Here is a 23,450-nt window from a genome sequence, read left to right as displayed (position 1 = left end):
TACACGTGTCAGCTGTCCTTTGAACGATTCAGATGCATTTTGTTCGCCCATTTTATTTGTTTTTCATGTAAACATATCTTCATTTGGTTGATAGGCACATGTATATTAACTGTACTGACATCATGCAATGTATTCTGATGAAGGCCGGACCCCGGCCGAAATGTCAATAAACCGCTTCATACGCGCGTCTACTTCACTGTGAATATTTACCCGGACCCAGAACTGCTTTTTTCTGTATATATATATATATATATATATATATATATATATATATATATATATATATATACACGATGTCTGTCGACACTTGGCAACATATTTATAAGAATATCTACGCGCCTACGTTACGATTGAGGACGAGCAGATGCAAAGACACAGCCCAACGGCGCCAGCAAGGCTGGCCACGTTTGGCGGACCGAGTATTGTTAGTTGTTTCGCTGTCGCCTTCACGGTCTAATTGGAGCAAGAGAACTCCTGCAAAAGGGTGTTTTACGTCGCTTTCTCACGGGCCCCAGAAATCGTCACAGACGTTTGACAGACGCGGCGGCTAACTGCTGAGTAAGCTCTGGAATCAAGAGGCGCCAGCTTGAGTCAAGCCTGACAACCCCTGTCTACGAGGACCCTCTCCGCTCGGTGTGTTCTGTGAAACAAAAGCGCTGAAATGATTGTGTGTTCTATCGCCCTCAAAGGCGGGTCGACTACGACTACGACGACTTTGGACGGTCCGTTTTGACGAAGGTTGTACAGCAGTTCTCCCTCACCTAGGGAGGACAGAGGGTTTAAAGCAGCCGTTTTCGGCTGCTTAACGTCTAGCATGACTGTTTTCAATGATGCTAGACTCATGAAATGTAACGTTCTCCTGTCTTCATGTAGATATTGTAAATAAATCCCGTACTCCTAGTTCTCGATGAGAACAAGTTCCTCCCTTCAACCACAACCCAAGCGTGGATGAGTTGGACGACGGCATGGGCACCCCAGCTACCACATCTTTACGTGCCCGACTCCAACTCGTACAGTTCGAAGCAGGGTCAGTGCTTGGGAACATGTATCGGAAACCACATGACCCGGCCGTATATTGGTCTGAAACTCCGAAAGCTGGAACAAGCGCTGTTTGCAGTTACTGCTGCTTTTCTGGGGAGCAGATAAATTCCCAACGCACCGCGTTTCACGGGAAAACAGCACAGCACGTACGTAGCAAATGCAACTCACCGTTTCTTGCGTGAGTCAGCGTCATCTGAGGCAATAAGCTCCACCGCGGTTGGTCTGCAAGGATGACTCTGCTCCCAAAATGCGATCAATCGCATGCATGCAAATCCTCATGCGTAAGATGCCACTGATTCAGCGACAATGCAGATCAGTAAAGCTGACATGACAGGACAAAGTTGCGATCTGTTAAGGATTTTATTGAAGTGAGTTGTGTCTCTTTCCTCGTGCTGCAATTGAAAGATAATTTCCGATAAATAAGATAAATTTCCGTGCTGGATGCTTCGATTGAGGATAATTAGCGGTGATATTAACGGCTAAAGCTTAATTTCCTTAACATTTAGGCTAACACCAGAGTGGTGAGTTGTTAAACGTTACCTTGCGTACATCGGTGCTGTTTGTCTGCGTAGTACATAGAACACACAGGGAGAGGTGTTTGTTGAGGCGTTGTTGTGCGCCATATTTTATAACCTCTGAGAGGGTTGGGCGTTGTCGTTTCCTCAAATGGCGCATCGCATCGTGGCGGAAGTATTGGACTTGAATTGAATTATGGGCTGTACGTGCCAAAACGACACTCGGGTTATGAGGCAAGCCATAGTTGCGGACTCCGGATTAATTTTGACACCGTGATGTTCTTTAACGTGTCCCGAAATCTAAGTGCACGTGCGCTTTATATTTCGCCCCCGTCGAAATGCGGCTGCCGCGATTGGGATCAAATCCACGACCTCTAGCAATGCCACAGCCGCAAAGCTAACGCGGCGGCCACAGACGTGTTGATTTGACGGTCGACCGCTTCCATAGCGTCTCCGGGACCCTGCGGTGCGCTTTAATTAATGCGGCTCTGCTTTTGCACGCCCTGAGTAAGTTGCCCGCTTGACATATTTGCATGGCGTTTATTTTTCAGAAATACCAGCAACGTACTGTACCGTACCTTGAACTTAAGCTTATCCTGTTACCCGTGCCGTCGTCAGATGGGAAGAGAACTTGGCACCCGGAGGTGCCGCGTCCCAGAGCTTACATGTACTCATAAACCCAGCATCATCCGATACATTGACCCCGGCACTCCCCCTCTACCCGGGCTGTCTGGGCGGGGGGCTTTGGTTAGGGCCAACGGTCCTTCCCGGACAAGGGGGCTGTTGTGGTGCCAGCACAACTGGTTTACTGCACTCAGCACACAAACAGCCATGTCGTTCTTACAGGACACAAGCCTGAGTGACCCTCGGACTGCCTTGACGCAAAATAGGTCAAGGCATACAGCCATGGAGACCACCAAAGCCATCCGCGGAGCTGCGTGACCACACGAGGGTGCGCCACGACCGGTTCCGGCTCTGTGTTCCAGTGAGCCAAACAAAACCCCGTAGATCGACTGGCACACACGGCCGAGTCGAGCGACCTTAGGAGCATGCATCATAACCTAATGGTGAGCTTTCCACCTGACTCATCAAAACTCACGGCAGGACGAGCCCACTTTTCGAGAAACTTCTTGTCGCCCAAGCGATGCATGCCGCTCCCGGGTGAGATGGAACCAGACCTCCTTCCGTGCTTTCGCAAGCACTTCGTGAAGGCCCGGGGCCCGTCCCCCGAAAATTGCATCACAGTGTGCCAACCAAACTTGGTGTGAACACTCGGCTAGAAGAAGCTCGAACTCGTTGATCGTCTGGTTAGGCAAAGGGTGAAAAAATCGAACCGTCTGATATGGAACACCTGGGAGCTTAAAGAGACTAGCAATCCTTTGGAGAAGAGCTGCAGGAAGCAAACACTGCGTACAGATATGAACCGAGTCCTCACGACCGCCACAAAAGGGGCACACTCCACGAGCCAGTACGGCTGTGAAGGGCCTGTAACTCAACAGAAGGCACCCTCGCGCCAGGCGGTACATGAACGTAGCTCGCCTGGCGTCGAGGAAATTGGCCGTAATGAGCTTCCAGATTGGCCTGTGGATGGACGGGTCGTACCTTTGGCAATGCGGGGGGAGACGTGGGGTGAGGATATCGACTAGTTCTTGGAGTTGAAACTACGTCGATGCCGGGGTAAACCTTGCGGAGGCTTACCAGAGAATTGGCAGCCGCCGTATAAATGGTGGACGGGGAACCTGAGCGTGGCACACAGTGGGAAAATGTGCTCTGCGAAAACAAGCGGTTCGGGTGCTAAAAGGAGGTTAAGCTTCGAGTTAGGAGCATATCCGAGTTAAGAACGACCTGGATCCACCTGACGTGTAGTGCAGTAGCCACGATGCCCAGGTCGGGAATTCCGAGTCCTCCCTTGTCCCTGGGCAACTTGAGCACCTGCCTAGATACACACCCAGTTGTCCCCTTCCTGAGGAAGCAAAAGAGGACCCTCTCCAAGATAAGCTTGGTTTGGGTTGGAACAGGAGGCACACACGCCACATCCGCAAGGAAGGAAAACAGAAGTGAGCGAAGAAATGCCGCTCGAGCAGTCAATGGACATGAGAACGCGCTGAATTCCTGAATCCTGGTTTCAAGCTTCTCCTTAGCCTGTTGCCAGTTTTCAGGAGAGAGACCGACTGGTTCGAATTGGAAACCCAGAATGCGCAGCCGCATTTTCACGGGGAGACCAAGAACGGGCTGCGGACTGGAGTTCAAGTACATGGCTGCACTTTTCGACCTATTCAACCTTGCACCGCTCGCCTCGCAGTAACCGTCCATAACCTCCAAGACGCTGCCAGATGATGCCTCGTCCGGGACGACAATGGACAAGTCATCCACATAAGCAAAGACTGCAACTGGAGGGGAACCTGGTGGGAGGAGGAAGTTGCCAATTCTACTGTCACAGGACAACCTCTGCAGAAGCGGTTCAAAAGCGAGTACGTAGAGGGCAGGTGAGGGAGGGTCCCTCTTCCGTACACCACGTCCCACAATGAACGCCTCCGAGACGAGGTCCCGTATGAGAACAGCAGAAGTCGGTCGAGAATACAAAGCTTGGACCATCTGCCGAAAAACCACACTATAACCAGCCTCTTCCAAAACACGGAAAAGGTACCTATGGCTAATGATGTCGAAAACCTTCTCCTGATCGAAGGGGCAAAGGATACCCGGAAGAGAGAGAGAGAGGAATACAGGAAGACAGGGATGTTAACCAGTCAATAGTCTGGTTGGCTACCCTACGCTGGGGGATGGACGAAGGGGAAGAGAAAGAAGGAGAGAGAATACCTGGAAGTTTCCTGGTATTTTCCCACAGGAGAAGATCCCTCACTGCTAAACCGTGAAGCTGAGTGGAGTGCCCGTGGTCACAACATGCCTGGTATGGACCCAAAACAGTGTTGAGTACTGACATGAGTCGCATACACAGGCACTTCTCTGTGAGCTTATAATCGCAGTTCAAAAGTGTGATTGGACGCCATGCTCTCAGATCGGAGCTTCTCGACTCGTCCTTACATAGGAAAGTGATCAGCCCCTCTCGTTGAGACGCTGACAAAGTCCCTTCACTGAGTAGCCTGTTCATTACCCCGCAACCGCTGTCGTATAGAGGTATATATATATATATATATATATATATAGTGATTCGGAGGTAGGAGAAAATGATGCCATTTTCTGCTACCCGTGAGGGAGCACGGCTCAGCATCCCGGGGAGAGAGGGACAAGAAAGAGAAGTAAGGAAGGGAAGAAAGTAGGTTGTAGGAAGGGTCAGCTGTCGCAACGTGTCGTGGCAATACACCGCAAGGAGTACGTGGCCGGGGGATCGGCTACAAGGCGGCAAGTCCGGCCGCAGCAGCAAACTCTAGGAAGGCCTGCAGTGCTGCGACCAGGGATAGGCGGGGGAAAGAGGTCTTCTACGGTGTTGGCTGGAAGGCCGAGGCGGCTGTCGTCTCCTGTCGTTGAGAGGCTAGTCCTGGAGAATGGCACAGAATGTGCTCCAGGGTTTCAGGAGCCGCATCTCCTACAGGCAGGTGATGCGATTCTCCCTACGCTGAATTTCCGGGCGGCAGGCCAAACGCGGCCTGTCCTGAGGCGCAGGAGGAGTACCTGATCTCGTCTCGTGAGTCCCTTCTCGGGGAGGGGCTGGGTTGGCGTGCCGCTAGCCACCCACGCGTCCGGGTGGGCTGTGGTCAGGAGTTTGAGCAGCCGGTGCAATGTATAGTCGGATGCGGCTACCGCAGTGGTTACAGGAACGGGAGCACAGTGGGCTGCTTTGGCTGCGGCATCCGCCTCTTCATTTCCGGCTATCCCTACGTGTGAGGGCAGCCAGTGGAGCGAGAGGGGGATGCCAGTCCTCTGAATAGCAGAGAGCTTAGCTAGGAGCAGGGTGATGGTGACTCCAGCTCGATTGGGTTCGAGTAGTCCTTGAAGAGCCGGGCGAGAGTCTGAGAAGATGGCTACGGGCACCTGCGGTGAGTGCTCCGCAAGCAAGTCAGCTGCCAGGTGGAGGCCAGCCAGCTCTGCTGCTGTAGAGTTCGCAGCAAATGGGAGGCGGCACTGCAGGGTCGTTCCAGCTGTCGGTACTATGCAGGCCGTGGCCGCCGAGCCACTAGATGGGAGGACAGTACCATCAGTGAAGATGTGGAGATGCCCACCTAGTGACGTGCAGGTTATCCTGTTTCCCCGCAACTACTGTCGTATAGTAGTGGGGTTTCCTTGCCTTCTCTGGTCTCCACCTCCCCACTCTCTTATATGGGAACTGTCTCTTCTACTCCATCTCCTTCTTGTCGTCTCTGCAGTTCTATCTGCGTCCCCTCTGGCCTCGCCAACACGCCCTAGACAAGAAGGCCTGAGCGGTCAGCGAGTGACGTCACGGAGAAGAGGCCGGCGGCGCGCTTGGGGATACGGGTTGAATGAAGGGATCGCGGGTTGGTTCACCTAGCAGCAGTATGCTTCCATTGACCACTCCACACTTTTCCTTCAGTCGAAACTGCGGAATGAGCAGCAGACACCCTACAAAGCATTTATTTAGAGGCACAGACACAAAGCAGCTTTGTAAAGCTTGTGCAAGTATTGATGCCAGCAGCTCTTTATAGCGTCGCGCTTTGTCGTCTTTGTAATTTGCGTTTTTTTCTGCATCATTATTATTGTTATTGATTCTACCTCATACTTCAAAAATTGAATCCATAAAAACTTTTCTTTCCGTATTTTTGCACTTATGGTTTTTATGGCGCGGCAATGATGAATGCAACGCACACGATTAGCTTCACAATTGCGTATGAACAAGTTTATTGGGGACACATGTACTTATTCCAATCTAGATTATGCTTAAACGAATCATTTCGCTTTCGGCGCACTAATTACTGCAGTCCACTAATTTACAACAACTCAAATAAGTTTAGAAATGGGATATCAAATATTCGTGCAGCTACTTGCAAGAAAGCAGCTGCCTTATTGCGCAGAGTTTCAGCATTTCTCTTCCTTCAACTTCACATACCTACCAACTTGGCGAGGTCGAATATCGGGAGACTTCTTATTCGCGCCAGGGGGGGGGGGGGCGCATTTACTGTTTCAACTTCCGGTGGGATCGAGGGGGAGGGGGGTTTCGTTCAAACTTTCAAGCAGTATTCAATGAGTCCTTTTGCAGGGACCTTGTTGTAGCAGACTTTGCTCACTTCAAAATATTGTCGGAGTAGCTTTGCTCAAAACATTGTCCAGACTGACGGTCCTGCACTAACAGCAGGTGTCAGAGGGTTGTGTCGCACATTGAAGAGCTGAATTCAGTCCTAGTTTTTCGCGCCGTGCTAAAAATCCTCTCACACTCTGCATTGCTATACGGTAAAAGTAAATCGAGTAAATCGAGCATCATCTTAGCAACTCGGTGAAACATGTTTTCCATCAGTGTTTTTCATTTTTCCAACCACAGGCCATTGCACGTCCGGCAGAGTTCTGACTGGTGTGGTAGAAGTTTGTTGCCAGCTTTGCGGGTCAGTGTTGCCAGACGGCCTGCCAAATTTGACGGGGGAAAATACCGTCAACTTTAGCGAACGCAACGACGCCGTTTCCGAAGCGCACTGAGTACATCACACGCGCGCGGGCTCCCAGCTCCCGACAGTACCGGAAAGTTGCAGAACCGGAAACCCGCGCGCTTTCGGATCGCTTGCTTGTTGCGGGCCCTGTTCTCCGACGGTACGAAGCGCTTTCTTTCGCTGCACACGCTGTGGCTGGTCCGAGCGGGACGAGGCTTTCGCTGGATCTGAAACTTACACGCGTCGCATAACACTCGGGGCGCTTTATATCGCTGCGCGCTCTCGCTACAACGGTAGAAAAGGGTTGCATCGCCTTGCTTTGCACAATCACTCTCTTGAGGCTTACGCTGCTCGCAATACACTTTTTCGGAAACTGAGACGCGTCGCGTAACACTCGGGAGCTATATATCGCTGCGCGCGATCGCTGCATCGGTTCTTCTGTAGCTCCTGTCCTTTGCGATATCTTCCTACTTGTTGTAGGAGCTGAGATCGGTAATAATCTTCGTGATCCTCAAGTAGTGTCCATTTACAGATATGTTGATGATTTCTCGCGTCATTCTGAAGGAGGTCCCTGATCCCGAATTAGATTCTACCGTTGAGAGAAGCATGACTATCTTCTCGAACCACAGTCAGGGTCTCAGGTTTACCGAGGAAGTTTCGAACAGTGGTCAACTCCAGTTTTTGGATATCAGGCTAGTGTTTCCAAAGGAAGGCATCTGTTGGATGTACAATCCGCGTTCTTTGAAAGGCCTACTACCGTTTGAGAGCGCCCATTTCAAGATTGTAAAGTGTGCAATTGCGACCAATTCTCTGCAAATTGCTTTAACTAAGCGTTGTATCCATTTGGTGTCAAGTAGCTTTAGCGCTCAAGTGCAACGACTTTCAGCTGCCTGCGAAACGATGCTCCAAAAACTCAAGCACCCGCCTCTTATCAGGGAGCCAGTTTCACGCAGTTCTGTTGCGGTAATTCCGTACCTTCATAAGGTATCGCACGACATTAAGAAAGTGGCGAGCAGGCATAATGGTCAGGTTGTCTTCTCGGCGCCTTGCAAGTTGTCTAAGCTTTGTGCCATGAACCGAGAGAAACGCCCGGCTTGTTCAATTCAGCATCAGAAGAAGTTCACTGAATGCAGGACAAGTGTTGTCTACCAAATCCCTCTAAGCTGTGGTCGCAGCTATATCGGACAAACAGGTCAATGTTTCAATGAGCGTGCAATGGAACGTTGTCGTAATCTGCGCAACAATGAAGGGAGCTTCATTGCAGAGCATTGCAGAGACTGCACTAATTGCGCCCTCAGTTCGACAAAACTAAATTTTTGAAGTTTGCAAAGGACAGGTTCGAGCGGGAGATTGTGGAAGCCTATTTCATCAAGAAAGAGGGAAACAAATGCGTCAGCAGGCCGTCCATTGTGCTTAGTGTCAAGGAGACTACTTTTTTAGAAGGTTTCATTTATTATGCCTCATGTTAAAGTGATTTCATTTAGGTTTTTCCGTGTCTTCGTTTTATTTATCTAGTTTTTATTTTGTTGACGATTTTCTAGTGGCTCTTAAGCTTTTGTTGCGTTTTTCTTTTCTTTTTTGACGCAGACACTGTTCTTTAGAACCTTTATCGTTCAACTGTTCTCTCCATTTCATTGTTTGTCACATGGTTCATTTTTCGCGTGGTCACACGTTTTATCAGTTTTTTAGGTGAGTGACTATTAGAGATTTTACTTTTGACGCAGACGCTGTACTTAGACGCCTTTATTCGTGTTTTTTCCGTGTTATTCGTTCGTCATTATCCCCATAGTCGTGCGGGTTTTATCACTGACTGGGCCTTAGGCGTTTGAATTGTGTTATGTTGTGGATAGTCTGATAGTGAAGGGTAAACGGTACTTTTTATGTCTCGTTTTTTCTCCCCGTTGGCTTGGAAAAGACTATGCTCGATGAATTGCTTCCCGTGCTGCTCCACGTGTGGTTCTTGTTTGCTCATTTGATATTTTGTGCCAGACATGATTCCTGAGTAATCGATAGATTGCTGTATTTTACTTCTAAAGTTCCGTGTGTGATTCGGCTTGATTAACCTACATAAGGCAGGCTTGTTGCGGAAATGAACTTAGTTGTGAGTGGCGCCGGTCCTGTCGTTTGTGTTCTTCTTAAGTCCTGGTCTTCTGCGCCTTGCCTTTAGTAATTCGAGCATGAACCAACTAGCCCAAGCAAGAGTTTTACCTGATATATAGCGCCCCGAGTGTTATGCAACGCGTCTCAGTTTCAGATACAGTGAAAGCCTCGTCCCGCGCGGACCAGCCACAGCGTGCGCAGCGAAAGAAAGCACTTCGTACCTTCGGAGAACAGGGCCCGCAATAAGCAAGCGATTCGAAAGCGCGCGGGTTATGCAGCAACTTTCCGGTACTGTCGGGAGCTGGGAGCCTGCGCGCGTGTGATGTGATAACTCAGTGTGCTTCGGAAACGGCGTCGTTGCGTTCGCTATATTTGACGGCGTTTTGCCCCGCCAAATTTGGCAGGCAATCTGGCAACATTGACCCACAAAGCTGGCAACAGACTTCTACCGCACCAGTCACAGTGCATAGAGTGCATAGACACAGTGCATAGAGATAGCGGCAGCCAGGCAGAAACCGCTATGGATAGCTTTTTTAGACATTAGAGGAGCCTATGATAATGTAAACAGAGAAAAGTTATGGAGCCAGTTGAGGGAATATGGTTTAGGGTTCCTACAACAAGTTTACACAGATAATGAGGTAGAGATAACATGTGAGGGGGAAACTACAAAGCCAGCTAAAATAAGAAGAGGTCTCAGGCAAGGCTGTCCATTGTCGCCTCTGCTTTTTATGATTGACATGAGCCAAATGGAAAAGAGGCTAGAACAGAGCACAATAGGAACCGACATAAGCTATATGCTGGAAGGGCAGAAGGTAGCTCAAGTACTAGCCGGACTGATGTATGCAGATGATATTGTACTGCTTGCTGACACCCGAGTAGGGCTACAGGAACTAATGAGCATATGTGGAGAGGAGGGAGAAAAATTGGGACTGCAATTCAGTAGAGAGAAGTCTGGGATAATAGTATACAATGAAGAAAGGGGGGAACCATTGGAAATACAAAGCACTAAGATTGATCATGTTGAAAAATACAAGTATTTGGGCATATGGCTAAACGAGGGCAAGAAGTACTTGGAAGAACAGGAATAAATTATGATTGAAAAAGTGAAAAGGAACTCAGCTGTAATGAAACACAGGGCACTATGGAACTATAATAGGTACGAGGTGGTTAGGGGCGTATGGAAAGGGGTTATGGTACCTGGCCTCACATTCGGAAATTCAGTACTGTGCATGAAATCGGAAGTTCAGGCATGCATGGAAACGAGACAGAGAAGTGTAGGCAGGTTGGCCTTAGGAGCGCACGGGAACACCCCTAATGAGGGAGTGCAGGGGGACATGGGATGGACGTCATTCGAAGGTAGAGAGGCAATAAGTAAGCTAAAATATGAACAGAGACTCCCAGCACTGGAGGAAAAAAGGTGGGCAGGAAAAGTGTACAAATATCTATACATGAAAAGTTTGAACACAAAGTGGACACTCAGAACGAGGAAGCTGAGGAATAGATACCTACAGCCGAGGGAGGGGGTCCAACGTGGTTCTAGTGTGGGAAAGGAGGTAAAGGAGACGGAAAGAAAAATGTGGGAAGAAAGAATGCCCGGAAAGCCAGCGCTATCTATGTATAGGTCACAAAAACAAGAGATTAAGACAGAGCTCTTATTCGATAACTCGCGGGGTAGCTCACTATTATTCGAAGCTAGGACGGGGGTTTTGAGAACGAAAACATACAGGGCTAAATTTGAAGACGTGGACCTTTGGTGCACAGCTTGCGGAGCCGAAATGGAGACCACAGAGCATATAGTGCTGAGATGCAGACATTCGCCCGACTCTGGCAGAGGGAACAGCGGCAGATATGGAAGGGGCATTGGGTTTTCCTGGGGAGAGAGATTCTTGTTTGGGAAGTAGGAACATGGGGTAAAGTGCAGCGCAGTAACTGTCTCTCAGATGAGGGCACCTCAACCGCGCTGCACAGGGGGGAAGGGATAGAAAGAGTGGTGAAAGAAAGAGGGAAGGAGCAGCAGCGGACGAAACGCTGTGGGCGTGGGGAGGGGGCTTAGAGGCGATCAGCTAGGGCGATGTCCTCGGCGAACTCCAGAATCGCTCGGAAGAGGCGCACGAGGGCAAATAGACGAGAAAAGAGTGGCAGTAACGAAGCGGAGGCTAGAGGATTGGTGGAGGAAGGGAGAGATAATACCATAAATCGGGGAGATAATGTTTCCTATACGTTTTTAGATAGTTATTTTGGGGGCAGGAGGGGAGTGAAAACTAGTTTAAGAAGAAGAGGATATAAAGAAAGAAAACAAAAATAGGAGGGGGAGCAAAAGGCTAGGTGGCGCCAGCCGCCACCCGTTACAAAGGGTATAGCCGCCATCCATCCATCCATCCATCCAGAACTCTTCCGCACGTCCCACTTTTCTTCATTCGAAATGTCCTCTTGAAGACTGTACGCCTATAGTGTGGTACACTCAGCTTCGAGAGCACCTAAAGCGTCTTCGGCAGATTCATTGGAATCTCGGGGCAGTACCTGAGGGAAACTCTGAATAAAGAAACGAAGACTCGAGAGCGATGCCTGTGAAATAACATTCAGGTTGGCCACCTCCGCATTCTTCAGAGTTGCGTCCACATCCATAACGCTTCGCCTCGTCGCATTTTGGAAGCATTTTCCGTAGAAGTGGTCCAACGTGGTCGCTGACACTAAGAGGAAGGTTGACGAGGAATTCCGTAAACAGGCGCTCCACACGTATGACACTATCGCCGCAGTTGTTCCGGAGAAATTTCACTATGTCTCTTTGCTGCTCAGCGGTGCGAACATAGCTTTGATGCTTCGTCGTGGAAACGTGCAGTTTCAAGTCGTCTTTGCCACCGTGAGACACGCTGACGTCGCATCCACACGTATAAAATGCAAAATGTTCTCCTTTCCTTGATGTCAAAAAGCACACGGAAATTGAGAGGTGTAAGATCGCAAAAACTTGTGCAAATACTTTTTCCTTGGGCTTTGATAGCGTCATGGCATCAAGCACACGAGGATTGTAACTTTACACGGTGCACCGCACACACGGCCTAGCCAACACTAATCATACACACAAAAAGCAGCAACAAGATGCACCATGGAGGAAGACATGCATGAAATGCAAGAGCTGCATTGGCTCTGGCTTTGGTAGGCATACTAGGCAACGTAGTCGGCTGCTTAGTCGATGATACCGATGGTGCTAGTGCGGCCGTTGTTGGTGATGCTGACGATTACGATGTGGCTGTAGTTCCCGCGGTGCCGTATTCGCAAAAACCATTATTTCGCGAACAGAGACCACTTTTCGGGAGATATAAGACAGTGATCGTACAATCGGAAAGTTCAGTCAAAAATCGGGAGTCTCCCGGGCAAATCGGGAGGGGTGGCAGGTATTCGTGCTACACCACAAAAGGTGCCTTAACACAAATTCACATTTGTGTCCATCCTCGCAGACGTCGAACTCTGAGGAATCATCACTTTCTGTAAAGGCGCTTTCTGTAATTGAGCAATTAACATTTCCGTATTTTTCAAAAGTAACTATTTAAAGAAGTTCTGAACATCTTACCCTGGAGTGCGGTGATACAATGAAGTCTGCACGTGGTATCGCCCTAATCCAGGCACTCTGGGCTTCTTCATTTTGCGGTAACTTGAAGACATGATTTTTCTGCCCCGATTTGTACACGTAATTGCTCCGGCAATTGGGCACGCAGCACTTATTAGGCATATCTTGGCATGGCACTCCACATTCCGGGGCAATGAAGACTCCCGGTACACACAATCGCAAGCACAGCACAAGTGTTGAGACTACATGCACTGGTCACGTCTAGAAAAAATGTGCGTTCGGAAGCATGCAACAGCATGGCCGAGCATAATGGGACTTGTTTAACCGCGAAGCTACTCAAGGAGTGGCAGGATTCCTGGATGTAATGGAATTGTTGTCCCCGCCCTCGTCCCCTCGGTCTTCTCCCAATAGCCGGGGTTAACCGCTTCATTTTCAACGCAGGTGCGCCGCTCGTAGATGCTGCACGGAACTTCTATTTAGGCATCTTTTGCGTGACGTAGCTCAAGGGGAGAGGGTACAACCAGAAGGCCTTAAGTTGTCTAGAGGGTGTTGGCCTCGCATGTTAGTAGAAAGGGAAGCGTTAGAGCTTCTGCAATGCTTCTGAGGGGAGTCGCGGATAATTACAGCTGTAAAGCGGCTATTTTCGCGACGGTCAGGGAGCTCCAGAGGGCATTGTGCACATTCGACGCGGTGGGGTGGAAACGAGTTTCTATCGTCGGCTTTCCTCTGGCACGTTAACAGTGAGGAATCCGAAAACCGGCCGCGGGGCGGCGCTTCGTGAGCGCCGTCTCCGTGGTTGGAAAGCAAACTGCGCAGCTCGGGCGTGACATGCCGGCCAACTGAGTCGCTTTCGGCTGCACGAGCTATTATTGTGGGAATGGAAATAGTAATTTCTTCAGATTTCCGCCCGCGAAGGTTAATGTGGAGAAGTTTGTGGACGGCAGCGGTGAAGCGGTCGAACCCGGACGGCACGCCGTGGCAGCCAACAGTGCATTCTAGGATCGGTTGCTTATGCAGGCAACTTCTATTCCCTTGTCATCTCCTGCCAGTTCTGCAACGCTGAACAGAAGGCCAGCGACGTGCTGGCAGGGCTCGCTGAGGCTGTAAAATATAAAGAATGCAGTTTTCCTTCGCGCTCGTCACTGAGTGACCCTGAGTATATGCGAGTACGATTAAGCGATTTGTGAAAAACGGCGCAAACAGATGCGGCCAGTCTATGTACTTCATGTCATTTGTGAGTCTGCGCTCGTCTTCTTTTTTTCCGTACATGTCAGTTGTGTTGCGCTCTCTTCCACCATTACTTCGAACCAATTCGTTAAACTATCTGCGTTGATGAGTATTCGCGAGTGAGCGGGAGCGTACTGGCCTGCGGACGCACGCGCTGCCCATATTTAAGCTAACATAACGTATAATAAGATAGGTTGGCGTAAGCTTTGAGGCCTTAGCGCTCGCAAAAACAGACTGAATAACCTACCGCGTACATACAGCGCATGCGAAATTTAGGATACGGCTTCGTAAACCACAAGCATGCAACACAGCAGTTTGGCGAAACAGCACGAGATGAATATCAAATTTGCAAGCTAGAACGTGTACATCTATTGTTCCATGCAACAACTAAGAGTTCGGGGAATGCGACAGGCATAAAGCACTTATCCGGCCACGCATTCACAGTGCTCTCCGGCAATGTAGCCAATGGCTTTTGTGAACTATGTTGTAACCACGTGGATACCCGACTTCATGGATGGCGTGTACGTAACTCCTATGAGGCCAAGTGGAGGGTCCACGGTGTTTACGTTAAGTTTTATGTGCTTAACTTAACCCTCTTCTTTTTTAAAGCCCATCGGCGGTGTGCCTGACAAACGGACGAAGTGTTGGCATGAAGATAACCCCACGCATTGTCGCTCGTTATCCAGCGCTCTGAGAAGTCAGTTGTCCGTCCCATTTGCAAAAACGGCAAGAGAATGAAGTCCTCTTCAATCATATTTAAGGCAGGTCATAAATGGCAACTACCAAAGAACGTCGACGCTTTCACAAAACGTGAAAGAAGCTCTGCCAACACAACGTCGCCACTCGATGCCGCCGTACCAAAGCAAGGCTGGAGCCGGGATGTTTTCCAACCAAGCGGCGAGGCGCAAGCTTCCTGTTTTTCGCGCTAGGTGGCGCTCCGACTTCTGAAAGTGGTCAATTCGCGTCGTCCACACTGCTTGCCCGTGGCGCCGCCGGAACGCGATAGTCATCTGCAGTGTAGAACGCTCACCTCCAAGCAAGCGCGGCATATCCCGGATGTTCCCGCGTCACGAAACTAGAGCGTCCTGGAGCGGGGGAGTGGGTCCAGCGGAAGGCTTGGCAAGCGCCGAGGGTGGCTTGTCACGTGCTGCGCAACGATTTCGATATGTTTTAGATGGTACTTTGTGAAATTTACGCAATATCCGTTCATATAAGGTCGTCAGGGAAGTCTTTCGATGCATCGGTAACTACAGTACGCGCTGAGCACGTGTTGATGGGCGAGTTCGTTATACATGATTACAACGAAGGCGCCAAATAACACAACGGACGAAGGAAGGCGACACGGGACAACCACGTAGGCGCACTAACAACTGAGCGTTTTATTTCTTAACACAGGAATTAATAGCTGCTGCCAAGAATCAAAACAACAAGAAAAACAGTGCCATCACCTGCATCGCACAACGAAAGCACGTCACCAGAACAGCTTCTAAGCACTGCTCCCAAGATGCGCCAGTTCCTTTGTCGACAGAGAAACTGGGGGCTAACTGATACAAGCATCACCACGCTTCTTGATCTCAAGAGCTTCCAATATCTCCCTTGTCAGTTTATTATCATCAGCTCTGTTCAAAACACAGGTTCTATTAAAATCTGGAATGCACTTGTGATCCTTACAATGAGCACTAATGTGACCGGAAAGCTGGTTTTCCATCTAATATCGATGCTCATACAATCTGTCATTCAGTGAACCCTCAGTTTCTCTATCGACAAAGGAACTGGCGTATCTTGGGAGCAGCGCTTAGAAGCTGTTCTGTATGGTGTTTTCGTTGTGCGATGCAGATGACGGCACTGTTTTTCTTGTTGTCTTGATTCTTGGCAGCAGCTATATATTCCTGTGTCAAGAAATAAAAAGCTCAGTTGTTAGTGCGCCTACGTGGTTGTCCTGTGTCGCCTTCCTTCGTCCGTTGGGTTATTTGGCGCCTTCGTTGTAATACAGTACGCGGAAATATCTCTTGGGGGCGCGAACACGCGACGCGCATTATCAGCCGCGGTGTGTGCATGGGTGGGGAACTATATTGCGTATATCGGTTTTAATTCAACGAAGAGAACCGGCGTCTCTGTATTGACAGCATGAAATGGTAAATCTTGTCACTTTCTGATCGCTTGGCGTAGCGACTAAAACATAAGAGCGCATGCTCGTGTACGGCCAATCTAAGGCAATCCCGAAACATCTAAGCGGCAGGCGCTATAAAATATTTGTAATGAACCGGCATCGTTCTCACCCATTGCAAGTCTAGTAGACTTGAAATCACTATATGTCCACGCTAGCCCCCTGCATGAAGCCGATGGCGCTGCTCAACACATCGATCACTGCGGATGGTGAACCAGCATGATATATATATATATATATATATATATATATATATATATATATATATATATATATATATATATATATATAAGCCTGTAAAGCCATAATATACGAGAGGGGTCGCATAAAAAGAATGCGATGGCTATTTATTAGGACAAACTTTCCGTAATACGTGTGAGTGTGTCGTAGAGAACGGAACGAACACAACCGAAAAAAAGAAATATTCGGTTATCATCCCCTTCCTCGAAAAAGAAAGAAAAACGGGCTAACGCCGCAATACTACCTCGCATAGTCACGCCGAACAACGTTTATAGATCTATAGACGTTGATGCCGCATGCTTGGACCATGCGCTATATAGAACAAAGATATATGTAATCCAGCACCTACCACTGCTTCGGACTCTCGCGCAGTTCGTAAACGGTCGCTTTGCTGGACAAGCTTAATTCACACTCTAAGGTATGCTGTCATTACTAACCAAAACTATTTTATTCATGGGTGGAAACCTCATCCACTGGACCAAGTAGTCACGCAATGTAATCCGCAGCTAACAATTTGAACGCTTCTTAAAGTATAACAGCACACCTCGTATCGTTGCAGAACGCTACCCCGCTGCAACGGTCTTCGCGTATGTTTCATTATTCATAAACCGCAGCTTGGAACTAGAGGATAATACTGCAATAAGGTCACATTAGTGAATGGAATTTTCAGAAAGACACAACTGATCCCCGATGCTCATTGTAGGCTCAAACATGCGCGCGCACATCGCGCTGCGTGCTTCGTCCGCCTCAATGCCAGCAGAAAGTCCGGCTATATCGACTTAAACCACTTCAGTACGTCTCACAGAACCGTTTTCCACGTAGAAGACGCCACGTCATACTAAATAGACCGCACGAGCGCGAAAACAAGCGCCAGAAACTACCGCCGAGCGTATACACCAGAACACCGTGAATTCAAAGCGCGCCGCCATATTGGTGCGCGCCGGTCGCGCCATCTATCCCAAGCGCCACGAAGTAGCAGGCCCGGGTTGCCACACCGCGAGATTCGACCCGGCGCAAAAGCGAAACTTGGGCTTTTTAACTGGGCGGAAGGCGTGTTTCGCGTTTTTTCTAACCTGTCATTTTTGCTGTCTCGATTCAATCAAACTTCAAGACCTGGTGGAAGTCCTCAATGACCACACTGAGTGCTGTGCAGACTGCAGAAGCGAATACATCGGGTAAGTACGCATTACATTTGTGCAAACCGCGTGCTATACGCTAGAACACGTGCGAGCCAGGGGCGTAGCCAGGGGGGTGGGGGCTTATGGGGCTTCAGCCCCCCCCCCCTCCGAAATTTTTTCGTGCTGTCAATGCACCGCCGACCAAAGCAACCCCCGGCGCTGGAAATCATTCTGGATTTTGTCTAGAATGTCTTTTTCATGCTCGAAAAGACATTTCACCGCGAAAATTGCAAACTCGGGCTGGATTTCGAGGCAACACCCATGCACCGGGAGTCACATAACGCAAGCAGCCCCATCCGAGCACAAAGTTTCAATGGCGTTTTGATGACAAACGGGCTCACCGCGGCATCTCGCGGAGGCCGCGGAGTCTACGGAGCGCATGGATATCAATTCTGAAACTTTATGGGTGTAAATCTCATAAGCTTTTTATGTGAAAGGTGCATTGACATTTCCAAAGTAGTGCTTTAGATATTCAATTGCGCAACTTTGTGGGTCTAATGCTGTTATAAACATTTGACGCCAAAGGTGCATTGACTTTTTCTAAAGTCTTGCTTTGGAACTTACAGCGGGACAAGCCAAATCAACACACTATTAGACAAGTTGACCAAGCATGCAGCGAGTTCCGATGAGACGAAGTGTTGTGGTGGTTCATTTGTGCCGTCATGTCACATAAAAAAATATCAAGAATGTTTTTTCACCTATACGCCAAAGCATCCATGTTAAGACACTAAAGCCAGTCAAGGTAACTACGTTCTTATTTATTTTTCCTACTTTGACTTTTATTCGCGAGGGTACACATTGAGCGTCCTCAATTTTTTTGGTCTTGCTACCCTACTCGCGGGCTGCCAGAACCCGCCAGAGCGCATACGTTTTTCTCGTGTTGCCCTGACCACCGCGCGACGCACTTCCGTGCGTGTTCGGTTTCCTCTGGCCGAGTGGATTTTCGGCTGGCAGAGTTTTAGACGCTTTCTGGCTAGCAGACGAGAAAAAGAAACAATGGTCGCTCGCCGCCATCACTGTGGGGACTCAACGGATTGCACCGCGTTCGCTTGAGGGCAACGTCTCCGGAAAGTCTTGGCTCACCGGTGTAGGATGCCGAGCAGTATGCGTATGGTTCTCTGTGGACCAAGCGTCTCAAGTTTTTTTTCGATATTCCTTCGGTAGCCACATTAGGTGCGCAAAGTAGGCATTAAATTGTGGCCAACATATTTTTCTTGGGGTTTTTTAATTTCGGTGCCCCCGCCCCACAAAAGGAAAAAAAAAAGATACATTTTGCGGCGCAGCGAATTGTTGCATCGTGAAAGTTCGATTTTCTTACTTCTTCCTTTACGGAAAGTAATGGGCCACGGGACGCTTCAGTTGCCGGGTACTCTTATAATATTGCGATAGCAATTATATGGACACTCCAAGGGCATTCCTGCTGTCACCGTCGCCGTCATGTTTCGTATAAAGTCCAAGGGCGATAACATCGTTACCGAGCGCCGCATGCTGTGTGTGTGAGTGAAAGCGTACATGAAGGAGGGGCTGGAATGGGTGAGCCGACGATGGTGACTCAGTCTTGTATGCGCAAAGGAGAAAAGCAGAGAGCAAGCTAGTCATCTTCGGTCGCGCGCGATACATCGGGGAGAGTGAATGGAGTGAGTGCGGTATCTAGGATTCCGTGAATCTGTGATTGCGCAACATGTTTATTTGCTTCGTTTAACGCATTATACACCGTGACTTTTTCTTAGATACGTACATTCATTGGAGACTTATACGTATATTTAAATATCTTGTTGGGAGATTTTGTGTGTACGTGCAGTGAACTTTGTTTCCAGTGAAACTTTTTTGCCCTTTATCCTGCTCTATCTTCGCATTTGTATATCCCATTGTATCTTCGCTTTTCTAATGTACGAGGGCTAGTCAAATGAAAGGGAGCGTACCCACCCCGCGCAATAATGTTTCGGTTCATTACCTGCGAGGCATGTGCGTAGAACAGAGAGATGTCTCATTTGCAAAAGTGACACGCGGGCGTGAGGATAAAGGTTCTGTAATGCTCTCATACATTTGGTTGAACATGGCTTCGTGACATATTGGAAACTCCAAAACTTGAACAGCGTGGTGCCGTGAAGTTTTCGACCGCTGAAGGTATTTCGTAAAAAGAAATTAGTCGCCGTATGGCTGCCGTGTACGTTGAACATCGCATTTCATTGGCCACTGTGAAGCGTTGGAGCAAACGGTTCAAAGGAGGACGTGAAAGTTGCAAAGACGATCCAAGACGGGACTAAAGCCATCGTGAAATCACCCTTAACAAAATTGCAAAAGTTGATGAGGTGATGAGGCAAGAACGGAGGATAAGCATCGATGAACTGGCAGAGCGTCTAAATAGCAGTCACGATTCGGTTCACGCCATAATTCATGAACACCTTTGTCATCGGCTTTTGTGTTTGCAATGGATGCCCAAGATTTTGAACCACCGCCAGAAGACGGAGAATTTCGGCGCTGCCTTGACTGATCTGATAATCATTTTCTTTTGACAGGTATCTAATACACCACCAGGCGAGATGTCGACAAACCATCGATGTAATTTTCTTCGTAATGTTTATTTACAAAATTGTTGTCTGCTCGAAATCCTATATGTGTTTAAAATGCATGAGTTCACATCATGCTTGCATTAAGAATTATTTTCTTCATTTTATATATGCACACTAAAAGAACTTTCCACTGCGGCGCCGCTGCCTGTAAACATTGCTGCAACGCTACGTGCAACGGTACTACCAGTGCACAGAATTTGTCATGTTCCTACGTGGAAGTAAAATTCTAGGGACATATTATGCTGTAATTTTCATATAGGCTTCCTAAACCTTGTCGGAGCACATATTATCTAGTCGAAGCGCTGAACTTCTATGAACTGACAGTTAGGAAGATATGTGCCCAGTTCCCTGCTGAATCAGGATTGCCCTCTCTCCTAACAACACGAAGGTAAAGGTGTGTGTGGGCAGGACAAAATTCTTGCATTCAGAGTTGAGCACGCAGTTAAAAACAGCGCAGGAAACATTAACAGAAAACGGAGTGAATTTGTTTTTGCCGCTGTGAACGTTTGAATTTCGCGGGTGGTTGAGTCGATCGCGGTTTTTAAAACTAAGCGTTAATTTCCCTGAAAGTGTTATAGATAGAATAACATTTAACTTATAAACATTAAATATTAGGTAACTTTTTATGATATGCTTTCATGAAAGAGAAAAAAGAAGACAAAACGACAACTTCCGGCAGAGCGCTTGGCATCGAGAGTTTGTCGCTCACGTCGCGCCATCTAGGGAATGAGAGTGCCATTCATAACATGGCGTTTTGGAGGGTGAAGGTTTCGAACTGTGGACTATTGCTATCGCATTTGCCCCGCCGTAACAGGACAAAATCGAGGAAGTACGTCCAGGTAAGCAAGTGCAGCTCGCTTTCTTTTTGCCTGCTTCCAAAACCGGGGCGGCCGCGCAAGCTGGGCGCTTACGCGGCCGCTACCGCAGTCGCACTGCTTCGGAGAAAGCCGCTGCAGACGACGTTCGCCAGCAGCAGCATCGCAGCCGCCGTTTGTTTGTGTCGTGTATGTGTGTCCTGTCGCACACGCCGGTGGCAGCTGTCATTCGCCGTGTGGCGCAAAACTGCCAGCATTTGTTGGTTGTCGTTGCATGTCACCGCAACGATCACCGCCTCCAACTCGCCCCGAAGCAGCCGCGCGAAATTGCACGCCCGGACTCGGCCGACAAAGGGCGCGGTTCGCGACGGCGGTCAGAGTACGCCGTTTGAAAAAGCCACGAGAGAGGCCGGACGGCTGGCCGGCTGCGTTTAGCGAGTCGAGGATAAATACCAAGCTCGTCGTCGTCATCCTCGCAAATTCCGCGCTCGTTCATCGTGGCGAGCTTAAACTGACCTGCTCGGCACCGTGTTTACGTTTGCGGAGGAGGCATGCGACGTTTCGCAACAGCCACGGCAGAGGCGGTTGTAGCTCGTGCGTCGTAATATGGAAAGCGGCACACGTTGACCGTTGGTTTCGTGCTCAAAGGGGGAGGTTCTCGGCGTGCGTAGATGCCACGCGAAGCGCCCCGACCGATCGTCTACTTTTTTTTCTTCCTCTTTGTTTTTCTTTTTTTTTTTTTTTTTTTTTTGGAGCAGCGCCGGTGCGTCTGCTTTGCGAGCCGCGGCGGCGTTATCTTTGCTTGTTCGCGATGGAAACCTTCTGCAACACTGAAGATATGTTCATCTCCGGCTCGCACCCATCCTGGATGTGAACCTCATATGCGGTGTGTGTAAGACATGTTGGGTGTATGTGCTACATGTATTGATTTCTCTTTCCCCTTTTCGCCAAACATGCGCACAAAAGAAGTGTACGTGACGCGCGTTCCGAACCACGTTAAGAGCGAGCAGGAAAGTAAGCTCTGCCTTTGCGGCTCTGTCTAAATATATTCCCGCAACGACTACAGCACTTCCAAACAGTTCTCAAGTACGCGCGTATGTGATCGGCGCTGGCCACAACGGCAAAAGTGACAGCGTGCCATTTGGACCTGTCAAACAGCGGGAAAAGTTGACGCAGCGGTCTGGACGTTAATTGAAAGTGCTCGGTCCGTGCAGCGACCTCGGCGTACCGGTATTGTGATACGTTTGTGTACGCACACTCGCGGAGGCATGCTGCGCTTTGCGTAACGGCACTGACTTTGATCAAACGAAAGCGAGCACTGTACTACTGTGCTGTACATTGGGTTAGCTATGGAGCAGGCAGTTAGGTTACGGCGAACGATGCGGAGTACGGTAATGACGCGCAATGACGCTTGTAATCACCTCAGTCTGAAACAAAAAACATTGCGCGTCTCCGGCTGTGCAAATCTCCTGCGTGACGCGGTTAGCGAGATGGAAAGGCTCGCCAGGACGGGCCGCTCTCGTGGCTCTCGTTGCGACCCATGGTTGAGACTCGCTGTAGCGCAGAGAGGAGGTCGGTTTGGGGAAAGGGGCGCGCGGCGTCTCTCTGGCCTGGAACGCGCGCGGCTCATGCTCCCACGCTGCCCCTCTGCGCTGCTCACGACTGCGAATGACTGGCGAGCGTGTATCAACTCTCGCGGCGATGACGAGAGTGCGCCTCTCGCGGGCGTCTTTCCTCGCGTGTGGAAATAGATTCCGAGGCGGCACGCCTGCTTTCGCGACCGTGTTGACGTGTTTCTTCTGCTTCGTTGTCTGCGGCATTCTCGCGCTCTGCGCATAAACCGACTCAGCATAGTGCGACTTGTTTATAACTCCTCATCACGCTCATTGCGGTGGGCCATCCGGGACACGTGGTGGTTGGAAAAAGCATCGGTGACTAAGCGAGGCGCAACGCACAGGCCGCAGTCAGCCAACATGCGCACTGTTAGCGGTTTGCCGGTACCGACGCTTTTTTTTTCTTTCCTTTAGCGGGCGCCAGTGCGAAGGCGTGCAAGACCTTGTAGGTACGGGCAGCCGACTCGGCGGTCGCGGGTTGGGCGGTTCCACCCGCCACGGTGCCTCAGTGGCGTTTGGCTGCCGAGTTCGACGTCGCGGGTTCGATTGCCGGCCGCGCACCAATGACGGCAGAATGCGCAAATGCTCGTGTGTGCCGTGCATTGGATGCGCGTTAAAGAGCCCCTAGAGGTCAGAATGAAACCAGAGAATCCCCCGCTTCCTTCCCTTTACAGCGTCCCTCATAATCCACTGTGCGTGTTGTTTCGGGAGGTTAAACTCCGTAAGTCGCTATTTTTTTTCGTTATTCTTGCATATATGCTCCTACAGAGCAAAAACCAAAAAACACAGCACTCGCGCAAGCCCGCCTTTCACTGATCGCGTTCTAGCCTCGTCTGTGCGTGGACTGTACTGTGATGTTTTCGG

The 23,450-nt window shown here is 49.4% G+C and overlaps 1 protein-coding gene across 1 annotated transcript in view; it reads left to right on the top strand.

Moving 5' to 3' along the window:
• Nucleotides 1-20,896: 20,896 nt before the first annotated feature.
• MCU (mitochondrial calcium uniporter) overlaps nucleotides 20,897-23,450 on the top strand; it is a 345,012-nt gene continuing 342,458 nt past the window's right edge. The window contains exon 1 of the mRNA XM_075684555.1: nucleotides 20,897-20,997. Within this exon, the coding sequence (XP_075540670.1) occupies nucleotides 20,905-20,997 (93 nt within the window). The 5' untranslated portion in view covers nucleotides 20,897-20,904. The remainder of the gene's footprint in view (nucleotides 20,998-23,450) is intronic.

Source organism: Dermacentor variabilis, chromosome 1 (genome assembly GCF_050947875.1).
Source record: "Dermacentor variabilis isolate Ectoservices chromosome 1, ASM5094787v1, whole genome shotgun sequence".
Classification (NCBI taxonomy): Eukaryota; Metazoa; Arthropoda; class Arachnida; order Ixodida; family Ixodidae; genus Dermacentor; species Dermacentor variabilis.
Note: the sequence above shows the minus strand (reverse complement) of the source record. Positions and strands in the feature narration are given on the sequence as shown.